Source organism: Emydura macquarii, unplaced genomic scaffold (assembly GCF_026122565.2).
Source record: "Emydura macquarii macquarii isolate MOO-44397 ecotype Brisbane River unplaced genomic scaffold, CSIRO-AGI_Emac_v2 contig_2768, whole genome shotgun sequence".
NCBI lineage: Eukaryota > Metazoa > Chordata > Testudines > Chelidae > Emydura > Emydura macquarii.
In genome coordinates this window covers 51,551,809-51,574,255 of record NW_027132905.1, presented here as the reverse complement: position 1 = coordinate 51,574,255, position 22,447 = coordinate 51,551,809, and the positions used below count along the sequence as shown (strand labels likewise).

The 22,447-nt window shown below is 48.3% G+C and overlaps 1 protein-coding gene across 4 annotated transcripts in view; it reads left to right on the top strand.

Moving 5' to 3' along the window:
• The first annotated feature begins 406 nt into the window (after positions 1 to 406).
• PLEKHM2 (pleckstrin homology and RUN domain containing M2) overlaps positions 407 to 22,447 on the top strand; it is a 54,507-nt gene continuing 32,466 nt past the window's right edge. For all 4 annotated transcript variants that reach the window (XM_067566263.1, XM_067566262.1, XM_067566261.1 and 1 more), the window contains exon 1: positions 407 to 654. In XM_067566263.1, the coding sequence (XP_067422364.1) occupies positions 595 to 654 (60 nt within the window). In that variant the 5' untranslated portion in view covers positions 407 to 594. The remainder of the gene's footprint in view (positions 655 to 22,447) is intronic.

Here is a 22,447-nt window from a genome sequence, read left to right as displayed (position 1 = left end):
AGCCCGGGCAGGGCGGGGGGGCTTTGCACGGGTGACACCCCCTCGCCCTGACAAGCCCTTCGGGCTGCAGGAGGCCAGGCCAGGCCAGGCCAGGCCCGGGCAGGGCAGGGCAGGGCAGGGCAGGAGCCCTCCTTCTCCTTCTCCTTCCCCTTCCCCTCCGCGGCAAGGGGCTGGGTCTGTCGGGGAGAAGCCGCCGCCTGCTCCCGCCTCTGCGGCCGCGTCTCCCCGCCTTCCCCAGCGCCCAGCCCGGCCCCGTCACGAGTGCGGCTGCGGGGTGCTGCGCTGCCTCCCCTCCCCTCCCCTCCGGCCGGGCCGGGGCTCGCCGCAGACGGCGGGGCGTGGGGCCGGGACCGGGCCCGGGGCGGGCGATGAGCGCGGCGGGGCTCCGCTGAGGGGCGGGCGGGCCCAGGCGGCGAGGCTCCGCTGAGGGGCGGGCAGGGCTGGCCCCCGGAGCGGCTGTGAGCGGCGGGACGGGCCTCGGGAGCCGGCAGGACGGAGCCCCCGGGCGGCTGGCGGGGAGGAGGCGGCGGCGGCGAGCGGCTGAGGCCGCCGGGCCGGCGGGGGAGGACGCGAGCGGCCGCCGAGGCCAGCGCCATGGAGCCCGGAGAGGTGAAGGACCGGATCCTGGAGAACATCTCCCTGTCCGTCAAGAAGGTGAGAGCGGCGGGGCCGGGGCCGCAGCTCCCCTGGCCTGGCCTGGCCTGGCCCCTGTGCTCCGCGCCGCCCCTCGCCATCCCCGGTGTTTGGGCGCCCTCCATTTCCTTGGGAGTCGGCCCCTGAGGGCTGCCCACCCCTGGGCCTGCCCCGGGGTCTCCTCGAAAGCCGCCGGGGTGCGCCCCGTCTTGGAGGCGCTCCCCACCCAAGGCTGCCCCTCACCGTCCCCGCGCCTGGCCGTCCCGGGACACCCTCGGCCTGGCAGTCCGTCTCTCGGTCAACAACCCCAGCTCGTCACCGTGGAAGGCGCCCGGCCCGCACGGTGCGGGTGAAGGAGTTGTGCCCAGCTCATCGAAGGTCGCCATGTGCCTGCCGCCCGCTGATTGCAGGGAGCATTGGGGCCTCGGTGTCTGGAAGCTGCCCCGGACCCGGCGATGGTTGTGCCGCGTCACGGCCGTGGCACGGGCTGTGCTCCCCGCTCAACGGTGGCGCCAAGCCCCGCTGGGACGGGCGGCAGTCCCCAGCGCGGTTGCGTCCAGGCCCATGATCGTTGCAGATCTGAAGCCTTCTGGGGTAGGGACTGTTTGGGTCCATTTGACCTACAGATCTGTGGCTAGTTTGTAACCGGCTTGTCGATGTGGTCGACGCCACCTACCATGTGTGTCCCACCTCGGCACGGCTGACTTACATACTTACCCATGCGGGGAATGTATGTGCAAGCAGAGCCGTGACCGTTCTCAGGCTATACCCGATTCTAAGGTAGTTCCTCTGCTTTGTAGACTGACTCCTCTAACCTGGTTGCCCAGTCCTGTGCTCCTTGTAGGAAGACATCCCAAAGTGCATTGCCTGGGTGAGAAACACCCACAGTCCTGCCGTCCCAAGCACCAGCAGATGAGGGAATGTAGCATTTTTCACAGAAGTCACTGGTTCCAAATACGGTTATGTAACATGTTAAGTGTGGACTTGATGAAGCAATGTGGTTGGCTGGGGAAAATGTTGTGTGGGTAGGCTGAACTGAGCCAGGGTGTGAACGTGGCCAGGCCTAGCTGTGCTTTACATGTGGGACTTCCGGAGTCCACGCTCAGCAGGTTATCAACAGTCACAAGAGAACGTGCTTGAACCCTGATGGGGTCTGGGGTGTGTGTGTTGGCTTATGTAGTTGACTGTAACCCAGTCTTGTCCACACTGGTACAGAGAAGCGCGTCTCTAACGGTGTTTAAGAATAATTGTCTGACTGGGAGAGTTGTTCCTGCCGCTATTCCCGTAGTGGGCTTTAGTCTAGAGGGTGCTGTTTAAAGCTGCCTTTGAATGGAGAAGTTCTTTCCATGATTCACAAGGCACCGGAACCCAGTTCTGATCTGGATTGCATGCGTGCCGCTGAAAACAGAATTAGGCCCAAAGTGTGTTGTGATTTAATGAGAATTTGTCAGAAGAGAACTATTGAGTGAATTTTCAGTGCTGACAAAAATAAGGGATGGATGGTCCAAGGGTCCACCAGAACGCGTAGGGGAGGCTGTGCATCTTCCCCCTCTGCTGACTGGACCTGCAGCATCCTTTGCTATTCCGCTACTGGGTGCAGCTCCGACAACGCAGCACAGTGCTGCAGCAACCCAGGATGGTCTTCTGATGAAGGCAGATCCAGAGTCTGTTCCCAGCTCTCTTACAATTGATGTGTGACCTCAGGCAAGTCATTTCACCTCTCTGTGCCTCAGTGTATCCCTCTGTAAGTGGAGACAAGACTTCCCAGCCTCAGAGTTAAATCATTTGTGCTTCGAAATCCCTGTGAGAACCTCCTCTGGAAATCTCTAGAGAGAATAATAAACATTCCAGTGCTGGGCTGATACACGACTCTGCTGATGTGCCTTTGGTCCAAATCTGCAACAATTCCTGCTAATTCCAGTCCTGGGCGAGCAGGAAAAAGAGAGGCTCTTACCAAGCACTTCTTTCTCCATATCTAAATGTTGCTTACGTTAGAGTTAGGTTGACTTGGTCCTTTTTTGGCATAGATTTCCCAAGTGTGCAGCTTCATCATTGGTATGAGCCATGGGGGAGCTAGTGTAGACAGGACTTCCCTGGCTGTAATGCCATGTTGCTTAGTCCTGCTCTGAGCAGGGTGAGATGGCATGTTGTTAAACGCAGACACAAGGACTCCACCGAGTGGAGCTGCACTGGTGTTGGTAGCTAATCCCCTGCTTGCTGGAAATCAGGTAAGACCCTTCCAGATCCCGACAAAGACCAGACGTAGATCTGAAAATTCACCTTAATCCTGACTTCCATCATCCTCTGCTCTTCTAGTCCAGGTCTCTCCTGAGCAAGGCTGCTTAATCATTCTGAATTGTCATACTGTGTGGAATGGTTTTTAATATCTGTAAGAGTGTTTGATTTCTGCTTTCAAAACCACTCAGAGCCCTCTAGCCACACAGAAAACTTACTTTAATATTTGCCACAAGTTTGATTTATACAGAATAGCCAGGACTAAACCTAACAATCCAGAGGCTGAAACAAATGATGGGTAGAGGTGAGGGAAAGCACCAGTAAAGTCTAGCGCCAATAGCTCCAATGAGGGACTCTGCTACTCCTCATAACTCCCTAAGCAACAACTTGAAATTGACCTGGCGCTTCTTAGTTTTACTGCTTCCTGCAGGTTCTGAAGAGCAACAGTGAAACTGACCAGATTTTTGTCAGCTTTGCTTTGCTTCACATTGGGAAACCATGGGGCAGTAGCGGAGACACTGGAGATGTCTGTGCTGCCGACTGGGACGTACTGCCTCAGGGCACATTCAGTGTGTTACCTTCACAACTGTAAGGGCTAGAAAAATAAGGCTTGATTCCGTTTTTATGCTAGTGTTACTTCATTTCCTTCACTTCTGAGTGTCACTGATGTGAGATCAGAATCAGGGCCTCGGGCTTTTTCAGAATGAACGTAGCCAATACATTCTGCAGAAATTGATACTGGAGGCCTCTTCCGTTACTTGAGAGAGCTTCCCGCTGGCAGGTGGATTTGTCAAACCCTGGAAAGGAGGCAAGGATACGTCTTTATTCCCCTCCCCCCTCAGTGCAGTAATTAATGATCATATGCAAAGTATCATCAGTAGCTGAAAAATGTAATGGTGTCAGATTAATTGGAAAGAGTAGTTTAAACTACAGATCATTTAAGAAGAGTGACAGGAATCAGATTAGTGGATCACGAGAAGGACCTTGTTAAACTCCCTTTTTAAAATCCTCGTGGAGGAATATTAATTTGCCAAGAGGAGTTGCGTATCTTAGGTGTGTAAAATGAGGAGGGAAAAGTGTCCTGACCCAATACCACACTTGTTTGAATGATCAAGCAAGGGAATTGTTTGTGGATTTAGCCTGCCAATTCTGCATCATTAAAGGCCATGAGAGCTTTGCTGTGGAGTGCAGTGGTACAGGCTCAGGCCCCAAACATACAGAAGAATGGGCAGAAATTTGGAGTTAAAGAAATGTAGATTGTCGGCCTCATCCTGAGAGATGCCAAGTGCCCTTCACTCCTCGTGACTTGTATAAGAGTTGAGGGGGCTCAGCACTGGCAGAATAGACCCCACTTGCTGTAACTAGAGCAAAAATGCTGTATGTCTGACCTTTCTCCTTAATCTGCTCTGTGCTGATACTGCCTTTGGGAGTGGAGAGCTGTCTACACTGCTTCAAATCAAATATCGGGGGAATTGTGGGTAATGTGTTGATTTACCGTCTGTAGTTTGTCAGCTCTGTCTTCCCTCTTATATATTAATTCATTCAGAGGAGGGTAGGCTTTCTGGAGATGATCTGGACAGCTTAGGGATACGGATTCCATTATTTGTCTTTAGCTGCTCCTGCTTCTCTCCCTACCACCTTGTACGCCCCAGCAGCCATATGCACCCTGCTTCCTGCCTAGGTGGCTGTGCTCAAGAATAACATTACATTTACTATGGCAATTTATGGATGATGGTTTTTTAAAATGAATTTAGGTCTTGCCAAAGGCACAGGGTTGTCAGTGCCGGCGTCTGAAAATCTCTTACCGCCACACGCCAGTGACACTGTAAGCTTCCTCCCCAGGGAGCTCAACCCTGGTATAGATGGGACATTTCTAGCAGCTCAGTCTTGGGCGTCTCTGTAGAAATTGCTACTCTGCCATCGTAATCATATGTACACCTGTTGGCTGGGGCCGTGTATGGAGACCACGCGCAGTACAGTATCCAATGAGCACAGAATACACGCCTAGATTTTCATATAAGTGGTAGCCACATGCAGTCAGTTACTTAAATGTGTCCTGTGATCAGACTTCTGGGCCGTCCTACTTGCTGTCATCTCCATTGCGAAGGAGGAATTTATTATCAGCCTGGCTGAAGTGAGGCGCCAGAATGCGGGTTCCTTAAAGAATAGCCAGTGTTGCTAATTTCAGAAGTTTCAACAATCATGAGCGAGGCCCTAAATCAGGGTTTTTGATCCGTGAACTCTCCTGCCCACCCGCAGGACACGGGGGGTGACAGTGGCCATGTTGCCGACTCATGGTGAATAACCGTGGGTCTGGCCCTTGCTGAAGGGCTTCTCACTGAAAGGCCCCGCTGAGATCAGATGACATGACTTTATATGAAACGCTGCCTGACGGAGCACGGGTCTTCCAACCGCTCGCCACGCTCCAGAAACGCCCGTTTCTCATTCTGCGCCCCTCCAGCCCTCTATCAGTTCTCTGCCCCGCAGCCCCACCTCAGTTCATTCTCTGCCACACATGGATTCAGCCCCCCCTCCCACCTTCATAGCTTTTCACCTGCAGGACTTGGGAGGAGGGTGTGGCAGGAGGGGGGAGGACAGCTTCGGTGGTGTTTCACACACCTCCAGGCTTTGGGGCCAGCTCCAGTGTGTTCTTCGCCTTCTCCCAGGCTGGTGTTGAAGGGAAGAGAGGAGGAGGAGAGATCAGCTGACTCATTTTTCCCAAGGGGGGAGCGGGAAAGAGGTGGTAGCAGATCTTCCCTGAGCTGCTGGAATCTTTCTCTCCCCCCCCCCCCCCCCCACTTCTTCTCCTCTGCTGCTTCCTCTCCCAGTCCCTCCTCTGCCTCTACCCCAAAACTTCTCTCTGCTCCTATGGAAGGAGCTTTGCCTGGCTCCTGCAGCTGCTCTGTTTGCCTCTTCTTCCCCAGGAGACAGGAAGTGGTGGAGGCTGCTGTTCAGAGTGGGTTCCCCCTGGGCAGTCTGCGGCTGCAGCTTCTGGCTTCACTGGGAGGCTGCGTGCAGCAGAAGCCCAAATCCTGTTACTGTCAGTCACTGGCACCTACTCTTGACGGGCAGTAGAGTGAGATGATCGCTTATGTTCTCCTTTCTACAGGGCCCATTCTAACACGGAACGATTCCTCCCAGCTACGTGATGTGTGATTGATTTAACTGACCAAATGTACCAGGCAGATGAGCAGCTCCCACATCCCCTGTCAGGTTAACGACTGCCTTGAATCTGCCTAGAATTGACGTGGTTCATCACCTTTATTTTGACAAATGCTGCCTCAGGAGTGGGTGGGTGAGGTTCTGTGGTCTGCGATGTGCAGGGGGTCAGACCAGATGATCATGATGGCTCCTTCTGGTCTTAAAGTCTCTGAGTCTATAAATCTTCATTTGTCTTCTTAGTGAACGCCGAGCAACTTCATTGTGGCTTGTTCTAGCTCTGGGACTGCAGCTGTGTGTGTGATCTGTGCCTCCAGGAGGCCAGCCCAAAAGGGGTTGGGGCTTTTTATAACCTCCTTAATTGAGACATTCTGTTGAGTAATAAACTATGGGTAGCAAAGCAAATGTCACAACCAAGTGCTCGGGTCCCTTCCACTCATGCTGTTGACCTTGGGAGCTAGTATTTTTTGTGTATTATACCAAGAGTCCTCTACTAACAAGGGTCATCGAGTGTGATTTAACCTCGTTCTGACGTCTAGGTTTCATCTGAAACCTCTTGACTTATGAAAAGAAGGTCGGACACTCTGGTAGGCTCGTCACAAAAGGGGAGGTGACTTTAGAGAAAGTGCGGCTTCAAAATACATCACGGGGAGGGACATGCTCCCCACAGCTTGAGAACTTCTCTTCCAGGATCCCCCAAGGGCAGTCACAGACCTCCAGTATTTGTTTGACGAGTCCGTCAGGAAGACTATCTACTAATAATATAGTTCAACACAGATTGCTGAAAGCAAAATTCATCAAAATATCGCAGTCTATTTCTTATGAGTATATTGGTCATTTCAAGCTGTCTCTTTTGAAATAGCTACTGCCATGTCCTAATGCAGTGGTCAAATTGTAATGAGGCTTATCTTTCACCATCATAGAATCATAGGGTTAGAAAGGACAATGAGGGTCATCTAGTCTAACCCCCTGCCAAGATGCAGGATTTGTTGTATCTATCTAGCCTCCTTTTGAAAACCTCTGGTGAAGAAGCTCCCACAACCTCCCGAGACAGTCTGTTCCTTTGTCCTGCTGTTCTTACAGTTAGGAAGTTTATCCTAAAACATAATCTAAATCTGCTATGCTGTAGTTTGAGATCCCTTTGTAACTCTTCGCAGTCTGCTTTGGACTTAATTATCTTGAGTAGTTTTGTATATCTGCAAATTTTGCCACCTTACTGTTTACTCCTTTTTCCAGATCATTTATGAATATATTGAACAGTACCGGTGCCAGTACAGACCCCTGGGAGACACCACTATTTGCCTCTCTCCATTCTGAAAACTGACCATTTATTCCTACCCTTTGTTTCCTATCTTTTAACCAGTTACTGATCTAGGAGAGGCCCTTCCCTCTTATCCCACGACAGCTTACTTTGCTTAAGGGTCTTTGGTGATGGACCTTGTCAAAGGCTTTCTGAAAAATTTAAGTACACTATATCCACTGGATCACTCTTGTCCACATGCTTCTTGACCCCCTCAAAGAATTCTAGTAGATTGGTGAGGCATGATTTCCCTCTACATAAACCATGTTGACTCTTCCACAACAAATCGTATTCATCTATGTGTCTGATCATTCTGTTCTTTACTATAGTTTCAACCCATTTACCCATTTAAAGTTAGACTTACCGGCCTGTAATTGCTGGGATCACCTTTGGAGCCTTTTTTAAAAATTGGCATCACATTAGCTATCCTTCAGTCATCTGGTACAGAAGCTGATTTACATGCTAGGTTAAATACCACAGTAGTAGTTCTGCAATTTCACATTTGAGTTCCTTCAAAATTCTTGGGTAAATACCATTTGGTCCTGGTGACTTATTACTGTTTAATTTATCAATTTTTTCTAAAAACACCTGTACTGCCACCTCAATCTGGGACAGTACCTCAGATTTGTCACCTAAAAAGAATGGCTCAGGTTTGGAAAGCTCCCTCACATCCTTAGCTGTGAAGACGGATGCAAAGAAATCATTTAGTTTCTCCACAATGGCCTTATCTTCCTTGAGTGCTGCTTTAGCATCTCAATCGTCCAGTGGCTGCACTGGTTGTTTAGCAGGCTTCCTGCTTCCGATGTACTTAAAAAAATGTTTTTGCTGTTATTTTTGAGTCTTTGGCTAGATGTTCTTCAAATTCTTTTTTGGCCTTTACACTTCACTTGCCAGAGTTTATGCTCCTTTCTATTTTCCTCAATAGGATTTAACTTCCACTTTTGAAAGGATGCCTTTTTGCTTCTAACTGCTTCTTTTACTTTGTTGTTTAGCCACAGTGGCACTTTTTTGGTCCTCCTACTATGTTTTTTAATTTGGGGTATACATTTAAAGCCTCTGTTGTGGTGTCTTTAAAAAGTATCCATGCAGCTTCCAGGGATTTCACTTTTGGCACTATACCGTTTAATTTCTGTTTAACTAACTTCCTCCTTTTTGTGTATTTCCCCTTTCTGAAATTAAATGCTACCATGATGGGCTGCTTTGGTGTGTCCTCCCCTACCCCCTGAGATGTTAAATTTTATTATGTTATGGTCACTATTACCAAACAGTTCAACTATATTCATCTCTTGGATCATTTCATATTAATTTTATGTTCAGTCCTGGATATCATATCACCAGACAGATCAGATAAACTGGTGGGAATTCAGACAAGAGCAACAAAAATGATCAGGAGGTCTCTAGGGATTGATCTGTGAGGAGATGTTAAACGTGCTAACTCTGTATTGTTTGGCTAAGTGATGCCTAATGAGGAGAACATAGGTCTACAGATATTTGAAGGATGCAAACATCAAGAAGGTAGAAGAATTACTACTTGGTGTGGTAGACGGGTGTAAGGAGAAATAATGGAATGAAATTGAGAGGGAAAAACCAGCTCTAGCTGCTGTGATTCTGTGAAAGGTTCCTTCAGTGCTGATCAGATTGATGAAAAATCAAAGGCTGCTTCTTCCAATAAAGAGAGTCCTGTTAGTACATCCATGATTTGCAGAAGCCTGATTTTTATCCATCTTGATGTTGATCAGATTTCTTTATTCTACAGTTGAACTAGAGAGCAGTAACCAGATCCTCAGAACCAGTGAGCTTGTTCTTTCTGTGATACTTTTCAGCTTCGCTTGTTTTTCTCTGCCATGGAATGTGTGCCTCTGTTGTGCTGAAGAACTTGTGACCTATAGTGCCGCCTTCTGTAACATTCTGTAACCCTCTCCATAGCAGTCATGTGCCATCCCTACGTCTTGATCATCTGTGTCTGATGAGCTGTACCAATAGCAGGATATTCAGCCCTGGGTGTCAAGACTAGGGTGTGTTCCAGTCCTTATTTAAGATGCTAACCTGGCCTGCAGTGACTAGGGCCCTACCAAATTCACACATGCTGGTCAATTTCACAGCCATGGGATTTGAAAACTGATCAATTTCACATTTTCAGATGTTTGCATCTGAAATGTCACAATGTTGTAATTGTGGGGGTCCCAACCCAAAAGGGAGTTATGGGGGGGGGTCATGGGATTGCCACCCTCACTTCCGTGCTGCCTTCAGAGCCAGGTGAGCCCACCTGGGGGTGGGCCTGATCTCCCCCCTGAGCGTAGGGGAAGAGTAAGTCCTTCCCCCCCCCAGTCCCTCTGGGATTAGCAGCTGGAGCCTGGGTCACTGTAGGAGCTCCCGGCTGGGGCGTCCCCAGCCCTGCCCCTCCCTCTTCCCTCCAATAGCTAGATTTCACGGGGGATGTCTGATTTGACGGGCCATGACACGTTTTTCACAGCCATGAATTTCCTAGGGCCCTAGCAATGACCAGTTAAGAAGCTGCTCTCTAGTACATGCAAACAGGTGTCACCAGCACAAGTTAAAACCAATTTCCAGTTTATGACTGGCTGCAACAGGGCTGTTTGTATCGATACAGTGCAGACAGTTGCTGCCTGCAATAGGATTTATCTGTCAGAAATAGCAAACATAAACTAAAATTAAGTCACTTGGGTTTGAAAATTCACCTGTGTAGGACAACCTGGAATAGGACAGTTCTACTGGAAGAAAACGACATAGAGGGCCTCAATAGATGATGAGTAGAAGGCGTCTGGACATGAGTAGTGAGATAGAGAAGCTGTAAGCCTCAGATTCCACTTTGTTGCTTGAATGCTTAAAAATGCAGGATTTGTGTTCTGTTCCAAGCCATGCAACTTCTGCCCTCTATGGGTACAGCTCTCTCCAATCAAGGCTCCTATTTTGGTGCACCGTGAACATGCTATGTCTCTCTCATGGCTATTTTGACATCAGTGAAAATTGTTTCTAAAGTGGTAATATGCTATGCAGGGAAAGCCACTGGATCTGCCAGTATGAGAGCAAATATCTGGACAATAGCACTATTGATTACAGTGCAAGTTGTGTTGATTACCTCTGTGTTTCTGGGGTGAGAAATTGAATGCCGGGATCGCTGCTTTGTCAGACGCTTGTTCTAAGTAATGTTGGATCAGATCAGGTGACCCCTGGAAATGTGCACCCTGATACCCCAATGTATCCAGCCTATGCAGAAATGCAGCGATTTCAAGCTTTGCCCATTTTTCATTTCATGGTCGTCTTGCTGGGAGAAGCTAGTGTGGGTGGAACCCAGAAGAGACAAGTATTGATTGGCTAATTGTGTTGATCTTCAAGAGCTAAATGAGATTCTTCATCTCCCTAATCAATTGAATCTACCTCAGGAAATGAGACCCAATAAAACAGACCTAGAAAAAGTAATAACAAAGGAGAGGGCGTTGCTCCAGGAGCTGTTTGCTGATAGAAATACCATCTAGTCTCTTTGCGACTCTGGTCAGCTCAGCAGCATTGTTGCCCTTCGAAATTCACTACTTCATTAATGAACATAAGACTGAAGAGTTACAAAGGAATCTCACAAAACTGGGGCACCAAAATGGCAGATGAAATTCAATGTTGGTAAATGCAAAGTAATGCACGTTGGAAAACAGAATCCCAACTATACATACAAAATGTTGGGGTCTAAATTAGCTGCTACCACTCAAGAAAGAGACCTTGGAGTCATTGTGGATAATCCTCTGAAAACATCCACTCAGTGTGCAGCAGCAGTCAAAAAAGCTAACAATGTTAGGAACCATTAGGAAAGGGATAGATAATAAGACAGAAAATGTCATAATGCCTCTGTATACATACATAATGCCTCTGTATACATCCATGAATACTGCGTGCAGATCTGATGACCCGATCTTAAAAAAAGATATATTGGAAAAGGTACAGAGAAGGGCAACAAAAATGATTAGGCACATGGAACAACTTCCGTAAGAGGAGAGATTAATAAGACTGGGACTTTTCAGCTTGGAAGAGAGACAACTAAGGGGGAAATGAGGTCTATAAAATCATGTCTGGTGTGGAGAAGGTGAATAAGGAAGTGTTATTTGCTTCTTCACATACCACAAGAACTGGGTGGGGGTCACCCAATGAAATGAATAGGCAGCAGGTTGAAAACAAACAAAGGGCAGTATTTCTTTACACAACGCACAGTCAGCCTGTGGAACTCTGCCAGGGGATGTTGTGAAAGTCAACACTACAACTGGGTTCAAAAAAGAGCTAGAAAAGTTCCTGGAAGATAGGTCCATCAATGACCAGATGCAACCCCATGCTCTGACTATCCCTTACCTCTGTTTGCCAGAAGCTGGGAGTGGATGAGGGGATGGATCACTTGGTGATAACCTGGTTTGTTCACTCCCCCTGAAGCAGCTGGCACTGGCCACTGTCAGAAGACAGGATACCCAGCTAGGTGGACCTGTGGTCTGATGCAGCATGGCCATCCTCATGTTCTAAGGCAAGCTGGGCCCACCCCCATTGTTCTGGTCCACCTTCTCCATTCCTAACCTCATTCACCTGCCTCCACCCTCAGAGCTGCAATTACTGGGCTTGGCCATTGGCTGGACAGCTATGACTCAGAAGCTGAGGCCCTAGACAAGATCTCCGTTCTCTGTGCTTCATCCCTCCCGGAGATCCAGGGTCACTCCTGAGCCTTATTCTCCGGCGTTCTCACTGCCACGTCCCTGGGCCAGTCGCTAATTGTCCTTTTGGTCACATTGCTAGATTGAGCTTTTCAGACTGTGTTCATAGAAAACGACCGGCTTTCAAAGCACGTGGTTTAGCTTCCATTGCAAATGCTGTATATCAGCACAGGCCAGCAGGCAACATACAGTGAGCTGGCTCAGCACATCTGGCACAGGCTCTGTTTGTGGATATTGTGCATCTTACCAACGGCTCACATGTGCCACCAATCTAATTCCCCAGTCGTGAACTTGCTAACAGTTGGCGTGTTGTCTGTTCAAAGAAAGCTGCTTGCTCACTCGCCTGCCAGCTTGATTAAAGATGTTATCAGCCGCTCTGGAAGGGGCTGAGAGGTTGGAAATGGAAACTGAAAGAAGCCTAATGCAAAGAAAGTTACATTAGCAACCTGCACTTCCAGTCCTGCACTGATCTGAGCGCTTGTTTTGCAATCCTACTGGAGTAGCTCCAATCAAAGCAGGGTAGTCAGGGAAGGGGCTTTGTAGGGCCTCACTTCAGATCAGTGCCCCTGCAAGAACACCATGGTGAGAAGTAAGAGCTGGCCCACAGGTGTGTATTGAGTGGCCCCGTCGAGCTGTTTACTTTGCTTTTCCAGAGCATGGCTGAAGCAGCACTCAAGAATTCAAAGCCAGTTAAGCTGAGCATTCAATAACCAGGCAGAGGCCACAGTTGAGTCATGCAGGTCAGTTCCAGGTGTGGAAGAAATTTCCAAGTTCCCATATGGTTCTGTTGCTTCCGGTGAGGCTTTTTTTTGTCCCTCTCCCTGCCGCTCCCTCCCCCCCATGTGCCCTCTGTGATCTAATAGTTAGATAAGGGGATGGGAGTCAGAATTTCTGTCTCAGGCTCTGCTATTCATTTGCTGGGAGAGCTTGGGCAAGTTGTTTAACTTCTCCGAACCTCAGTTAATACATGTGTAAAATGGGGATAGTATTTACTGATCTCACAGGGGATCCTGGACCTTTTTAACCCTTTAAAAAACTCCTTCCAGGCTTGACCAGGGCTGCAGTGCCATCTGGAGCTTCCCAAGGCCTGCTATTCATTCATCATCTGTGTTCTAATGGGAGAGGTGAAAAGCCTTCCTCCTTAGCATCAGTGGCTTATATGTCACTCAGTCTGTCTCAGGAGTAAATGGCATTGAAGCTAAGGACAAGTACATGCCTGTTTTAGAGTATTTCAGAAATTAGAAAAGCAAAAAATACCCATCGATCCTCGCCTGCTTCTGTATTATCCATTCTGAATACCTTCCGACCAATCAGTTCTCAGAAAGGTTTCTGTTACTTTTCATTGCAGCAGTTTCTGTGTCTCCCAGTCCTGACGGGGCGTTGTTCAAACTTGCCGTCACGCTCTTGAGGTGGTGAGCAGAGCCCACAATCTTTTCTAACGTCTCCAGGTGAGTAAAGGCTTGCTGCCTGTGCTGCGTCCAGCTTTTGATGCCTTCAGTCCATGTCATGTGGTGTTGCAGCCTTTAACATCTCCATTCTTCTGAGATGGGGCAGCACCCAAGCTAATCTTGAAGCAAAAGTGGCAGAGGAGTAGCAATCTTAATAGCTGGACATCAGCATTTCAGCTCCCTCTGATCCCACCAACGTGGCAGATTTGGTTTTCCCATAGGCCTTTAAACTTCCTCCAGAACACTCTAGGATATGATCTCTCTCAAGGAGCCTCTGCTCCAAAGACATCGACATGAAGTGACATCTCAAAACCAGGCCTCAGCTCAGAGTAACCTGAAATCCCATGCTTTGTCCGCGAGTTCTCTTGCCAGGGGATGGGGATAGTGAGAAGAGGGCCTCTTCAGTTGTATTCAATTTTGCTCTGCAGCGGAAGAGCAGGAAAAAGTGGACTGGCAAGCTTCCCACTCACCAGACCTGGAGTTCAAGAGTCTCTTTGTCTTTGAAGATGTGGTGAAATTACTAGCCTATGAAGTGGTGTAATGAACGTCCCATCCTGCCCTGTGCTGGGTGTCGCGTTCAGTCTGGCGTTGGTGATTGCAGAAGGAATGCCCAAACCTCAGCTCAGTTCTTGGCTGGCAGATGAAAAGCAAGAAGATTTTCGGTGACGTTAGATCCTCTCTTCTTGGAAATTGGGTTTTAGCCCCTGATGTGCAACTGTTAAAGTGTCAGCTCCCCATCTCTTCTGCAGCCCTGTTTATTCAAACAAGTCCCCTGCTCCCCCCTGGCCAAACCCTTCCTGCCCTACTCTGTTGATAAACATCTACACTGACATCCCTGTCATTACTTGGAATCTGGGGGAGTTGTATTTAGCAAAGGAGTTTCTCTCCACCTACCTGCCCGGCTGACAGGTGGCATTGATTTTGTTTAGAAGTGTCGCAGTGACAAGGTCAGAACACGCTGTGTCTCATCACTTGTGAAGCTGAGAAACACTCATTTGGTAATTGCATGGATGCCTTTTGCATGTGGACACCGTTTATTTTGTCCATTGGAAGGTCTATAAATAGCTTTGGCTCAGAGCTCCTTTGAGCCAGCATTCTGAATGGAGCAACCTCCTGCTCTGTCCCTATGTCGGCTTTGCTTGTCATGTTATTAAGAGTGAAGTTACTCGGTTAATCCCACATCTGCAGCGTGAGTGTTGAACTGAACTGTGGTGAGTGTGGGGGGAGGGAGGGAGGTGTCTAAATGGAAAGGCCATAGAATAATATCCTGGAAGAAAATGCTACCACATTGTCAAAGCTTCCTGTGCTTCCTGCTTGTCCAACTGCTGGCATCTATATTTGTTACCAGCTCAGCCCACAGCCACAGGCAGGAAATTACTTCACAGGAGTGTCACATGTGATCACCATGCTGCAAACAGGTCCTTTTGGCCACATGACTAAGTAGACTGACAGAGGCTTGTTCATTTGTGCTTTATAAGGATATTTGCAGGAGGCAAATAAACAGGACGTGTAAAATGCCCAGAGTTCTTTAAAGTAGGGGTGAGCAACACTGTAGTGTCTGGCACAGCATCTAGCCCGTTGTTGAAGATCTGCAGGTAACAAGGATACAGGTTGTAGTTGGGGGATTGTTAAATGCAGGTTATGGTGCTGGATTGGGGTGGTGGTACACTGTGCTGATACAGGGTTCTTCTGTTTAGTTTCTACCCAGCTATGTAGGCAGGTATTTGGAGACATCTTGATGATCATTTTGCTACCGTAGTTACAGAACCAGGGATGGGTGTTTATAATGATGATTTTCCACCCCAGGCTTTCTCTGAATAATTTTCAGCTAGTCTAGAGCCCTGCCCAAGCATTTCACAATCTGGTTAGAGCATCCATGTTCCACCTATGTTAGCAAAAACTAGCTTCAAAGGTTTGTCACTAGCTCAGAGTCCTCCAGTCAGCGTGGACATGAGCTATATAATAATTAGATCACAGTCCCGACCTTCAGAGCTAGTCTGTACTAGCACAGGCTGGGTACCATGATTTTCAGCTAAAACCTTCTTCCACCCCACGTCCTTGACCCCACCACATCCCTTCCCGCAGCTGGCTCCCCCCATGCTTTCTGAACTAAATCTTAGCTTGCCATTCTCCTCTCCAGGGTTCTGCTAAGTTCTACCCCGGCTGTGCTTTTGGTTTCCTTTCTTGCTACTCTTCGGTGCCTTCGGTCATTCAGGCTCTCAGCCAAACAGCTTCCTTCATATCCTTCTCCCCTTTTCAGGCCATCTTCCGTGTGGTCCCCGACTCCAGGAGCCCCCCGCTAGCTCCCTGCCCCGGTGCCCCTCTTAACACCCAGTGCTTCTACCAGGCTCAGTAATGGTGACCTGCCTGAGCTCGCTGTGCCGCTGCCCAGCTGTTTTAAAAACTCCACCCATAAACCCCTGTAATAATCAGAGTGGCTCAGGCACGTCCTGTCATGTCTCTTCATTTAGGCTGGAAGCCCCGTGGAGCAGTGGCCATGTCTGCCTTTGTGCCTTGTGTAGCACCAGGCCCCCGGCTGAGCTTCACTAGTGACGCTGGTTGCATGCTTTGGTGTGTGTAATATATGCTGCTTCCCATCCTGTGCACAGTGATCGCATTTTATTCTGCCATGTAGAGGACACCAGTTTAGTCACTAGATGCCCACCCCAGCTTGACGTGACCTGGAGCTGTTGTGATTTTTGCAATCAGCCCTCAAGGCTGGGGGGAGAGTATTGCATCCCTCTGATAGGTGTGTGGTCTATTCCCTTCCTCCTCCCGCACTGACTGCTCATCATTTCATTTTCTCTTTCCTTAAACCCTCTCTGTATTGTAGTGTTTTCATCTGAGATCGTAAACTCTTTGGGGAAAGGAATCTGGCATCCATGTAAACATCCATAGCTCTACACAAGTAACAATCTGGGGACTGTCTATGCAGCAGCAGCTCTGATGGATTCTGGATTGAATCCTGCCCTATGCCAGCTATGCTGGAAGAGGTTTCGGGGATGCAGGCCCAGCCCTCAGGTTGTTTGAAAGAGGGGATGTTCTACTTCTGCTTTCGCACGTTCCAGGTTCCACTAATGTCTACCACAGAGCAGGTGTGTTCTTCTGGGCGTTTTGGAAGTATCACTCATCCCTTGATGCATCTGTGTCCCTGTAATTCAGTTGCATAGTTCTTTGTGTCCATTAACCACGGCAGTAGTGACCACTTCGTGTCGTTCCCCATTGTTGACCCCAGAAGCTCTCTCTTGCCGGTCTCCTGCTGGGTGTGTGTGTGTGTGTGTGTGTGTGTGTGTGTGTGTGTGTGTGTGTGTGTGTGTGTGTGTGTGTGTGTGTGTGTGTGTGTGTGTGTGTGTGTGTGTGTGTGTGTGTGTGTGTGTGTGTGTGTGTGTGTGTGTGTGTGGGTGGAGTTTTTGTGCATGAAGTGTGGGTTGCATCCCCACTGCTAACAAACAGCCCAGCAGGTGCTAATTAAAATGGTGTGATTCAGAGTCCATGAGTCAGCCTTCTGAGGGATCTCTGTGTGTACACGTCTGCTGTGTACAGGCTCCCCAAGTCCATGGGGCTGGGTGCCATCACATGACTGTGAGCCCTTCAGCAAAAACAAGTCACACAAGTGCGTTGCCCAGCTCCTGACATTACAGAGGAAAGACTCATTGCATGCACGTGGATTTGCACTAGACTCGCCCTGGAGGTCGCTGTGGATTGGATGTTGGTGTGGCAGAATGGCAGCAAAGCAGGCTTCGTACATAAGAAATGTGTATAGTGCAGGGCTAACCTGTACAGAGTTTTATTTTTCTCAGCTAAATATCATGTGTATACGTTTAGGCTCCTTCAGTTTGTCACTGATACTAGGATGCACGTGACCCCTTGGCTGTCTACTCCTCGTGCACTGAGTGAATGGAGGAGTGCTAGCTCTCAAGGATAAGGAACTGAAGACTGCATTAGGAATCCTTCTCGTCAAAGACTCATCAGGCACACTATGTCAGGGGTAAAAAAGAGACTGCCTTGCTGAGTTACTGTGTGCTGCCCATAGAAGCACCAGAATGCCCAGACCATGCCCTGGCACCTCTGTCTCTGCTGGAATCCTTGACACTGTGGTTCAGAAAGCAGCGTCCTCCCCAGTGTCGCTAAAGAAAATGCAGATGCCCTTTATCAAAAGATCCTTAAAGAATGCAGAAAGAATGTCCTGAAATGGCTGTTTCTGCTAAAGTTACTTCCCCGAGTGGGAAATGAAGCTGAAGCTCCTCTGAGATATGTAGAAATCTGAATAAAAGATGCTAGGGGCCATCACAGTTCAGAGGCCGAGGAGATGATCTGATCCCGTGGATTTGCTGACTGTTTACAAGCAGCAGAGCAGGGGAATGCACTTCCTTAAATAAGAGAAGGCTGAGCTCTTGGGGCTGCTCTCGAGCTCCAGAAATGTAGCGATCAATGCTAGAGAGAATCAAGCAGGCTGAAAGCCAGGAACGGAGATAACTCATTTCTAGCTGTGCAGAGAAAGAACAATGATAGAAACTGAAACCAGCGAACTTGATTTGGGGAAGGAGGGGAAGAAAATGAGGAAATGCTTAAAATAGTTCAGCCGTTTGCTATTGAGACCTGGATTCCTTCCCAGAAATGGGAATTCCCATAGTCTGTGACAGCGAGGTGTTCCGAAGCTGTCAGCCAAGGATAATAAACCGTCCTGACCTCCTGGTGCTGATGTGGGTACAGAGGTTAATTGCAAGAAGGGCGTGTGAGCTGAGATGGGCAAGGGAAGAGAAATTCCCAAAGAAGGTGAGATAAAGATTGCCAAATGATAGACCCGCTCTGCTGGGGATCTCAAAGCACATTACAAGCATTGCTAATTGAACTATACCTCATGACAGCCCTGTGAGAGAAATACTAAGTTACATAATTAACAACAAATAATCTTGAGTAAGATCCTCTGTTGGGTAAATGGGCATAGCTCCATTGAGATCCACACCAGCTTACACGGCCTCTGACTCAGAGTTGGCTGAAAAATCATATGAGAAGTCAGCAGAGTTCCTGGTTTTTCAGTTTGCTCAGCATCTGCACCTTCCACTTTCTCCAGTCAGTGGCAGAGCCAACAATAGGAGCCTCCCTCCTGGAGGGACACATGGTAGTGTACTACCCTTTAAAAGACCTGGAAGGGACCGATTGGGCCTCCTTGGATTCTGCTCCAACTCCTCCGTGTTGCATACGTTGTACGTACTTGGTACGAGCCATAAATGTCTGCTCTCTAATTGCGGCTCTGCCCTCGACGTACTCTGTGGCAAGCACTTAACTTCTTGGTGTCTCAATTCCTCATCTCTAGAATAGGGAAGCACTTGCCACGTGGGGGGATGGAGTATTCCCTAAAGCCAGTGCAGGGAGAGTAAAATACTCTGTAGGAGTTCAGTGCTGCTGTTAATGTGCATGGAGAAGGGATGCTAGTTTGGTTAAAGGAGCAAAGGTCCGTTTCATGTTTCCAGGGTGTGGTTTATAAATAATGAGGAAAAACCAGATGGTGGGGAGAGTTGGAGTGTGCAGAACATCTCATGATGGGGCTTTCCGGGAGAAACTACAAGGTGTTCTGTATTCTGCATACTAGCAGTATAATGATGAGTTTCCAGGTGGCTTTAATGCAGACTGGAATGTGTCCATTACACCTCTTGTTTGGTCAGGAATCCAACACTTATTCCCTACATCAGTGAACTCTTCTCTCATCCCGGAGCAACCACCTTCCGCAGAGCAAGCAGCTGCCAAGGATAAATACGTAGGGCCTATCAGATACCTCTTCCAGAACCCACACGGCTTTACATCTGCTGGTGCTTTTAAATGTGACTTCATTCCTGGCCCATAGGTCTGCTTGCTATGGGAATGTTTTAAAGCTTTGGCTGTAGATAATGGCTGTTGAATAATTGAATATTATGCCATTCTTCCCGCACGGGAACTGCCTATTAATAGCAGAATCTGCCAGGGTATTTTCATCCATCAAAAAGCTGAGAAAATACGAGTAACTGTATGCAGAGTGATGGGGGAAGGATTTGGAGGAATAGACTGGGATAAAGATTGAAGCGGGGTGTGAGTCCCACAGGGTTATATGGTCTTTTTTCCAAATGTGGAGGATGATACCATCTTACCACCCACCTCTGCCCAGCTAACACAGACCACAGACTCTAGGATGGACAACGTTTACCGGGAGCGTGCACAAGGGGGACGAGCAGGGGCACAGGCCCCCCAATAATTTTCAGGGGCACAGAACTCTGGCCATGAGGGTGGGGAGGGGGGAAGCACAGAGTGTACCCCCCCCCCAAAAGGGATCAAAGTTAAATTTCTGCACATGCCCCTGACATTTACCATATATACTTCCAGAGAAACCAGCACCTCCTGATACATTTACATGTAATTAAAAAGGTTCGATCCATTTATTAATGGCGCAGCCTTATACCTGAGTATGGTGGGACGTGTGGAGCCAGTCCTGCCTGGGGAACTCACTGCCTCGGCAGGAACAAAGAGAACAACTATACTAGAAAGCATCTGATGCCACCTGGGTGTAATCCAGTCAGTGAATAATCGGAGAACCCCAGCATGGATCTGTGATGGGTGCGTTAGAATGACTGCTGAGAGCTCAGCTGACAGCACAGAGGAAGATACGTTCCCTGTCTCTCGGCGTTTCCATCTAGATTATGCAGGACAGACAAACATACACTGTGTGGTCAGAGGAGACGAGCTTCGTGCTTGCATCCTAGGTTGGACTGGCTGCTCCCAGGCACAGCAGCTCTTTCTCCTGCTTGGGAGTTGGGTTCCCTGGCGCTGTGGGATCAGCTCTACCCAGGAAAGACAGGCTCTGCAGGGCTCTCCCCTGCTTTGTCTTGGTCAAAAGCCCACGTCCATCTGAAGCGGGCCTGGAATCTTGGCCTGAATTCTGAGAGTTGTGAGGGAGTCTGTAGTGCAGTGGGTTTTTGTAATGTTGAGAGTTAAGACAGGCCTGCCCCACACATACACCTATTCTGTTAGTCCAGTGTAAATTTGTACTAATTCCACTGACATTGTTTGAGTTAGGCTGGATTTACACCCGTCTGACTGAGAGCAGAATTTGGCCCTGAGTGGGAAGCAACTCCTAATTAATCCATAAACCAGTAACCTTTGTAGGTCCTACACTCCACGTTTAAAGCCAAGATATCACAGTAAAGAAAAAGCACTTGGAGAATCCTGCACCTTAATGCTTATAACCAAAGGCTTGGCTCTAATTATCTGAGCCTGACACTTACTTCACAGCTACTAGCAACAACTTGCTGCCAGTCTGTCCAGCTGAGAACAGTGAAGCAGGGACCACCTTGGTGATAGGGGACTACAAACTAGACGGTCTGATGCTGGCACTTGATAAAATCCAGTCTTTGGGCCAGTGCTGGAAAAGGGCAATGAGCCCGAGTGCTCGGATGTGACTTTATGGTCTGCTGTCTTGTGAACTGTCAGAGCTGGGAACAAATGTGTATGAGATGGCCTTAAATAAGAGCTCAGCCATATTTGCACTAGCAGGCCAGCAAGTCAGCATGTGAGGGAATTGGGAGTGCAGCGAAGATTTCTAGTGTCTCTGAGTATTTTTGCAAAAACAGAAGAATAATTCACAATGTATTGCAAGAAATAAAAGGATGGGCCTGGTGAGCATTCCCTCTGAGGGCGAGGCTCAGCGCCTTCTGTGATTCTCTGGCTGGGGCAGTACCGTACTGCGGATGTACCCTGTAGCCTCTTTGCTAATAATCTGCGTTCCCCTCCCAGTGAAAGTGCTGCCTGTGAAATTGCCGGCCTTCCTTTCTTACTGATTGGTTGGGCTGAGCATAAGGGGGATGAGAGAAACTAAAGATCCATTTTCAGACCATTAAATGTGATTTTAATGGAACCTAGGGGCTGATGGTGAAGTCTTTATAAGCCCAATTATGTAACGTTGTCAGAGACCAGTCCAGCGAGGTGATATTTATCAGCAGCATTCGGAAGTCCTAGCACCCTTGGAGGAATGTGTGTGAGTTCAGATCTTTGCTAGAAAAGAGCCTTTTATCAATATCAGATACAAATAAGTGTCTGACTTAAACCAGCAGTAGTAAGGAACGGGTGCCTGCCTTTATCCTTAATCTCCTGTGAGTCTTTCATGTTGCTGAGGTCTCTAACCAGTGTCTAATTTTAAAGTATATAATGTGTGCTGCAATATCTAAGAACAGCCTTAGCTTTAACTGTGTTGGCTCTTTCCTGTTTACACTGATATCCTATCTGATCCACTGGTCATTGAGAGCCAATATGATTATCCAAATGTAGCTAAACTGGATTTTAAGTGATACAAAGTGTTGATAGCCAGTAATAATGGTACTTTGTTCTCATCTAGTTCCTTTCACCTGATAATCTCAAAATGTCTTTTATAACTGTGAATCACGCCTCAGCACACTCCTGTGAAGTAGGTGGTGATCTCTCCATTTTATAAATTGGGAAATTGAGGCACAGAGTGGGAAGGTGACTTGGCCAAGGCGATATAATGAGTCAGTAGCAGAGCCAGGACTAGCATCCAGAGCCCTTGATTTCATCATTTTCAACATTTTGTAAACTGTGAGCCACATAAGCATGATTTGGATTATAACCCGCTGGAAAACCACCTGTGTGTCTAACGGGAACCCCCAACCTACCTTTTAACTCCACTGCAGATGTGTCCAGCAGCTTGACTGGTGAGTAACATGCTGAGTTGTTTCTGTGACAGGGTCTGAATTGTTAGCATGTCTCTGAAAGGAGCACATGCTTCTGTGGTTTTGGTTTTTCCTCCCAGTGCTTCAGGGTGCTTTTGACAACAAGTTGCTGCACCTCTATGAGCGAGATCTAGGCATGACTTCTTACACGGGGGTTTATTAATGGTTTTCTCTAGTGTTGCTGAGTGTCAAGGGGCGTTTTCTGTTGCCTGCCTGATCATCAGAGGTCAGAGTGTTTAGTGCATGTGAAGCTTG